The following is a 7629-nucleotide window of genomic DNA, read 5'->3' on the forward strand; positions in this document are numbered from 1 at the left end:
AGTAAAACAAACCAAAGAATAATCCATAGCCATTATGCGCTGTTTGTTCCACTTTGCAAACACACTAAATTCAAAAAGAAATCTGAATTTATTATACTTTTTCTTGCAGTCTCGTATCCCTTTAGCAATCACAGCTCATGCTCATTTTTCAGTTATAAGTTTACAATTATCTGCAAATCAAATCAAATGATCTGTTCAAAAGTTTGTGGTCAGATGTTACTCAGCATCATTCAGCAACAAATTGATCAAATATGACAGTAAATGCATGCTACAAAAGATTTAAATCATTACCAAATCAGTATGTTATATGATTTCTTAAGGGTCATGTGACACTGAAGACTGGAGTAATGGCTGCTGAAAATTCAGCTTTGCCTTCACAGGAATACGTTACATTTGAAAATATATTAAAATAGAAAACAGTTTTTTTTATTGTAATAATTTTGTACATTGCTGTTTTACTGTGTATTTTTTAAAAATGCAGGTAGGCATACTTTTGTCTTACAGAACCAATATTTTTTGTAGTATTCAGTATTATGATCTCATATAATCATAATACTCATATAATCTGAAATCAGTATTACAGGTTTATCTGTCAAGAAACTCTTTTAACAGGATAGTTCACCCAAAAATGAAAATTCTGTCATCATTTACTCAGCCTTGTTCCAAACAAATGTGAGTTTCTTTATTCCGCTGAACACAAAAAAGTTATTAGTAAGAATGTAGGTAACCAAACAGTTTTTGGTCATCACTGATGTCCATAGTGTGTGTGTATGTATGTATTTAATTGTAAAAAAAAAAAATCTGCACAGTGCAAACAGCCAAAACCTGGATATTTTAGGCAATATAGAAATCCTGGCAAGGACGCGTCCCGTAAAAATGGCCCGTATGGTCACCCTAGTTAACCACATTTTTACAAATATCTTCTTTTATGTTCAACAACTTATTTTTGGGTGAACTATCCCTTGCACAGGCACAGGCCTCAAACATTTTGTCAGTCCAAACACTTTGCATTGATAGATGAGTTAACTGACTGAGAGATGACTGTAATTTGTGTGAATGAGCACATTAGAGCCTGAAGTGAAAGTTCCAGCCAGCCATAACCAATGGTGAATGTATAAATGTAAATTTCTGCTTTTAGACAAGCACTTTCTGCATACATTATGGAAAAATACCAGTACAACACAAAACTCTTGGTCACTCAATACTACTTTAATCACCAATGAAAATAATGGCCTGATCTCACCACAGCTTAATATAAAACATCAGCAACACTATGAAGAACACATGTCACAAATACGCGCACGTGTTTGTTCGTTCGTTTGACTTGAAGCGTGGCTGTGCACCGATCATTGAATGACGCCAAAGTACCGCGCGAGGGATTCGAAAGCATAAGGAGCCGTCTGCTCTGCTCTCTATAGCTCTCGTGAATGTCATACTATGGAAGTCAATGGGGACCAGCAAGGGTTCAGTAACTTGGGTAAACTTGAGTAAATGATGACAGAATGTTTATTTTTGGGTAAACTATCCCTTTAAAAGGCAGCACAGGCCTTAAACATTTTGTCAGTCCAAACACTTTACACTGACAGATGACTTAACTGACTGAGAGATGACTGTAATTTGTGTGAATGAGCACAAGCCTGAAGTATAAGTTCCAGCCAGCCATAAGCCACAACCAATGCTGTATGTATAAACGTAAGTAAGAGGCAAATTTCTGCTTTTAGATGAACACTTTCTGCATACATTTTAGAAAAATGCCAGTTTAGTAATTAATTTTTTTTTCTTGGCATAGTGGCCCTTTCACATAGTCAACAAGTGAGTGTCAACAGAAGAAGCGTTTCACATCCCTCCTCCCTTTATTTTACATGTGGGAAACTGTGTAACACAAAACTCTTGGTCACTCAATACTACTTTAATCACCAATCAAAATAATGGCCTGATCTCACCACAGCTTAATATAAAACATCAGCAACACTGTGAAGAACACATGTCTCTTTTCTCTATTCATTATGAGGAAGGTGTTAGCACTAGCAGGGGGTACTCGCTAACTGGCTCGCTAATTATGTGGCATGTCCTGTGGAGGAGGTTTTGGAAGCTTGTTGCTGAGCACCTGGAGTGTTTTCTGATTGGAGGTTTTCTTGACAAATGATTTATTCCTGTCATGTCATTGGTCAGACCTCTGTAGCCACAAGGCACAAATTAAGGATGTAGTTTCGAAAATGCCCAGGTCATGGGCCACAAAGACTGAGCTCATTTATACAATGGGTCTTTAACAGTGTAAGAGGTCAGGCCATTAATTTGGATTGCCTTTTAGTAATTCAGTGTAAGTTAATGCAACGTGTTTTGGTAAAGCTATAACTTCAGTATATATCTAGAATATAATTATATGTATGCTCTTTCCTTAAAAATATATCAGAAAACATATATTGCTCTTTTTTGTTTTTGTCTGTATATATCCTACATTTAACATTCTCTTTTAATTCTTCAGTCAGAAGCTTTGTGAGGGCAAGTCTCTTGCAATTATATATGCCCAATTTATGATGTGGTGAGCCTGAGTGCAAATATTTGGTTTCACTGTGTTTTATCTGGGGATAAACCCATATTATATACTTCAAAGTTGCAAAACGCTTGCACATGCGTGGAGTGTGATGCTCCCCTCTTCAGCCAAGCTGCCTGTGTAGTGGTTTGCTTAATTTACATCGGGTCATGTGCAGAGGTCATTCTTGTGATTTTGCAGAAAGGCTTTGCTTGAGGTCACCAACAAACTTTCCAGATGTGCCAGAATGTCATCAAACTTGCATAAGCAGAACCATGTAATTTTTTGACATTATGATATTAAAGATGGCAGTTTGGTTTCCCAAGCAAAAACTTAATGGGTAACTCACCATAATTTGGGGTTTTAGTGACATTCGTATATAAAATTCGGAATAAAATAAAATAAAATATTTTTTTACAATTAAAAAAAAAAACTTAAAAAACGTAAAACTTCTATTTCAGTATATTTTAAAATGCAGTTTATTTCTGTGTTGGCAAAGCTGAATTCAGCATGAATACTCCAATCTTCAGCATTACATGATCCTTCAGAAATGATTGTAATATGCTGATTTGCTGCTCAAGAAACATTTATTATTATTATCAATGTTGTGTAACTTTTTTTTTCAGGATTCTTTGATGAATAGAAAATTCAAAAGATCCATATGTATGTGTGTGTGTGTGTGTGTGTGTGTGTACCAGGGATAATGCACCTGATGCATCCGGTGGTTCTTGGCCTCCACATTGTGCATTAAAATCGTTTAATTCACAGCCAGCTGTGCATTATCCCTTACATATTTCATGTAGTTCAAATAACTATTGATATGCATCTAGCTGTGTGAGAATTATTTAAATGCATTATTTTTACTTCTCTTAAAGTTTCGCTCACTAGCTTCTCTCCAGAGGTTAGCTGATGAGCCATGTTGCTGTTCAAGTGCGCTGGAGACTCTTGATCATGAACTCAGGCAGCCCTCGTTGTCCTCCTACACTGAGTTTTGTGTGCAGTAGAAGCTCAGTTTGTTTAGCTCAATGGAGCATTCTAACCCCGTATGGCCAGGTGCACGGTGAAACATATGGTGAGAATCTACCCCAGGTATAGTATATAGTACAGGTATTGTGTATCTACCTCGTCTGTTTCTTCTTCCCCTGTGGCGTTTGTAATCTTGCTGAGTAACACCACCGTGTGGATGTCAGAGCAATAGCAACAAGTGACGTATTTCCTGGCTGTGCACAAACAGCTGTAAAAAATATTCTGAAATTGTGAGGATTTTACAAATTACTGCATAAAAATATATAAGAACACACTCCACTGATTCGTTTTAATTTTTATTAATTTTAAAGTACAGTCAAATCTTTTTAAAACGTTAGGCTAAATGTGAAAACAGAGTGGAATCCACATACATTTTTGGAAATAACATTTGTGTTGGACCATGGATAAAAATAATCATATAAGGAAACAGTATTGAAACAAACATCTGAAAATTAGAACTCTGCTGTTGTCCAAATATCATGGTCCAATTTATTATACATGTGTGCAAAAGAAAACATGCACTGTGCTGTTTGTTATTGCATTTTGAATGAGGTAGAGATGTTATCATCCCTGCGAGCATGATAAAAGTAATGCATACTGAGTTTTTGAACTTCACTTATCAACATTTCAAAAGCATTAGCATGTTTTTGGGAAAAAAAGCACCAATGACATTTAAAAAACAAAAACAACCTGGTTTCTTGTTTTCTTGTGATTTCACAGATCATACAACAATAAAAGAGCATGCAAACAGCAATAGCATTATTTTCTCAAAGTTTCTCAACTTTGCATAGCATAATGACGCATCCATTTGTGCTTAACTGAGGAAACATGTCATGATGAGCTGAGGTCAATAAAACGTAATGCTGTCACATTCCCTGGTGTAGCTATGATCTAAACCTGACATCTACCAATAAATCATTAATAAGATAAGAATACCCAGGTGAGATCATGAAAAATATGAATTTGTATTATTGTGACTAATTAAAAAGTGCCAAAGTAACTTGACATCACAGTTATGTTACAGCTGATTTTGTTTTAGGTTAGTTTATTCTTAATATACAGGTATATTACCAAAAAGAAAAGGTAAACTTGTCATCATCTTGGCATTTGGTGATTATCCACATTGTGATGAGACGCTACTTCTCTGATCGACAAAGATTTTCACCTCTATTGTTGAGGTTATTGGATCATTCTGTCCAAATCGTATGGAGGCCATAGATTGGAAGAACTGGGCCTGAAATTCAGTCTCTGGCTTTGCTTTCTCCTGTAATTGCTTCTCATTTGGAGTGAGTTCATTTCCTTCAGGTATCTAAATAAGTAAAATACATTTTTTTTTACATTTACATATATGTATGCAGCAGAGGATTTAATTCAAAGTACAGGTGAAAATGATAAAGTAGAACAACTGAGGTTATGATGAACTTGCCCTGTATACAGTAGGCCTATACTGCTATTATTATGCTAATATTATTATTATTATTGTTGATTAACTTGTAGATTTTGACGAGGTATTTTCGCTGTTGGAATAATATACAAAAAAAAAAGGACAACAAAAATTATGAGGAAAAATATTCTTACTTCAGCAGACACTCTTTGCAGCCATATTTTCTCCTCGTCTGTGAACTCCATCGCAGAACTGAAACCAGTAAATAATTTCTCACTTAATAATAGCAAACTATTATTATTAAAATAAGTTCTTGAAGTTAGACATTAGAAATTGCTTTAAAGGTAAACTTTAATGTAGCCTATGTTTTGACGCATGTCAGCCTGTCGGGCCTCATGCCTAATCATATAATTGACCCAAAAAATGCTTTTAAACGATAAATATTTCTGTCTGCACCAGACAGAAAAACATAATATCAAATGTCATTTATTTTAAAGAAAGACATGCAACACAAGTATTTTTCAAGCAACCAAGGTTTTACTGTGCGCATAAATGAAAGTGAAATTAAACAGTATAACCAACTATCTTGTTCTTTAAAATAGAGGCTAGTTATGCATATTGCTTCCTTACTTTATATAGGTCGGCTTATATAATGTACAGCATTAATGTCCTGTCATAAGACGTCTCTTTCTATAGTTCTTTCATTCACTGTTTCCCACACATATATACAAAATGATTTTGACTTACCTTATAAGGGAAATCATCCTAGCGCAAACAAATATTTGTTTTCTTCCGTTAAAAGCAGCGCCGAACTGCGTTTAAATGGTAAAGAGCATTTCTGTTCAGCAGAAAATGAGTGAACAGTAAAACAGAAGTCTATTTGTGAGTAAACATCCTGCAGACAAAACCTCAGCGGTCGAAACGCCCGGCTGCAGAAGGATACGATGGGGAAAAAATAGATACTTTCACTATAGCAGTTAAAATAAACTCTAATATGTCCGAAAATATTAAAACACTCAAGTCATCATCTCGTTTACTACTGGCTCGTCTATCCGGTTAGACGAACAATCTGAAATCAGACGATTTCTCATAAATCACCTGAACAACGCAAGTGAAAGTGAAAGTAATAGTGCGCTTCACGTAAACAACTACGTCTACTCTTTAGACTATTTAGATGTGTGTTCTCTGCACCACTGTTCATGTTGATTATAAATATTCCAACAATAACAGCTTTGACATCTATTTGAAGACGTTATAGCAAAAGTGATACATAAAAGAGTGGAAAGATAAACCGTTTTATTTCATCTCAACCACATCAGACAAGTTACCAGACATATTGTCATTTACCCATACACGCATATTGATAGAAAAGTACCTTTCCTATAACATAGAATAATGACTGACATATGAACACACCTAAGATATTTTTGCTTTTTGTGTTTTTTTTAAAGCAAAGTATTGACAATTTATAAAGTCTAGAGACTTTCAGACAATTTAATTAGTTATAAAATATTTAGTGCTGTCAAACGATTAATCACATCCAAAATAAAAGTTTTTGTTTACATAATGTGTGTATACTGTGTATATTTATTATGTATATATAAATACACACACATACAGTAAATATTTAGAAAATATTTACGTTTATACATATATATTCTTATATTTTATATAAATATATTTTATAACCATAACATATTTTTCTTAAATATAAACATGCATGTGTTTGTATTTATATATACATAATAAATATACACAGTATACACACACATATATTATGTAAACAAAAACTTATTTTGGATGCGATTAATCGCGATTAATCGTTTGACAGCACTAAAAATATTGTCAATGATTTAAAACCGGAGCCCCTGAACCACACAGATCCAGCTGAGCAGTTATGGATCATCTATGCAGAATAGCAGCACGCTGCTGCCCAGTGCTATTTGAGCATATGGCATATGAAGGAAGAGTTGGCAGGAGGTTTAGGGAGTTCAGAATTCCTCCTCTGCGTTTCGGGTTCTTGAGGCCTTCAGCTCCTTGAGTCGCTCCATGCAGTCCGTCAGACTCCTCTCTCCGTGCACCTTGTTGTCACGAGTCCTAACGTTCACTGTGTCACTGCTTTTCTCCTTCTCACCCACCACTGTTATGCATCAATCGTAAAAGTTAGGATCACAATGAATTCATTACAACTACAATGTCTGTGTAAACATATATGCTGCTGACATTGTCAATTAAAATATCAGGGAAATAAATTCACATGCCATTTTAATACAAGCTACTGAGAAGCGGTCATGGTTTGCTTGTGTCATTTATGGTTTTATGAAACAAGGCAATTTTGCAACACAGAAGCATGCAGTTTTCTTTGAATGCGCGAGACCATTATAATTAACAGTAGTAAACAGGAACAAACCATGATTTTTACACATTTTTCTCATTTAAAGGTAGGGTAGGTGATTTCGGAGAGGCTAGCAAATAGCAAGATCCCACTGTAAGAATTACAGAACCTCAGACACTTTTGGCGCTTTCCACGCAGGTAGTGACGATTCTCTCCGGCCAATCCGTGATCAGCAGAGTTTACACGTCACGTTTTGGTAATGGTACAGTTCACTTGGAACCTCAACCGACATGGTACTAAAAAAAGTCCCAGGTACCGTACCCAGTGGAAAACCCCCCAAAAGTGAACCGT

The 7629-nt window shown here is 35.3% G+C and overlaps 1 protein-coding gene and 1 long non-coding RNA gene across 2 annotated transcripts in view; both read right to left on the minus strand.

Moving 5' to 3' along the window:
* Window positions 1–4253: 4253 nt before the first annotated feature.
* Window positions 4254–6476, minus strand: LOC107727438 (uncharacterized). Its single transcript, XR_001638355.1, has 3 exons — window positions 5691–6476; window positions 5138–5195; window positions 4254–4868 (listed from the first exon to the last, which is right to left on the minus strand). It is a non-coding gene; the product is annotated as an uncharacterized LOC107727438 (long non-coding RNA).
* Window positions 6477–6726: 250 nt separating this feature from the next.
* The window catches only part of LOC107727452 (threonine--tRNA ligase, cytoplasmic-like), a 12292-nt gene continuing 11389 nt past the window's right edge, over window positions 6727–7629 (minus strand). Inside the window, exon 19 of the mRNA XM_016537327.1 lies at window positions 6727–7083. Coding sequence (XP_016392813.1) covers window positions 6935–7083 — 149 coding nt within the window. The 3' untranslated portion in view covers window positions 6727–6934. The remainder of the gene's footprint in view (window positions 7084–7629) is intronic.

Source organism: Sinocyclocheilus rhinocerous, unplaced genomic scaffold (assembly GCF_001515625.1).
Source record: "Sinocyclocheilus rhinocerous isolate Xijiao unplaced genomic scaffold, SAMN03320098_v1.1 scaffold968, whole genome shotgun sequence".
In the NCBI taxonomy this organism is placed as follows: domain Eukaryota; kingdom Metazoa; phylum Chordata; class Actinopteri; order Cypriniformes; family Cyprinidae; genus Sinocyclocheilus; species Sinocyclocheilus rhinocerous.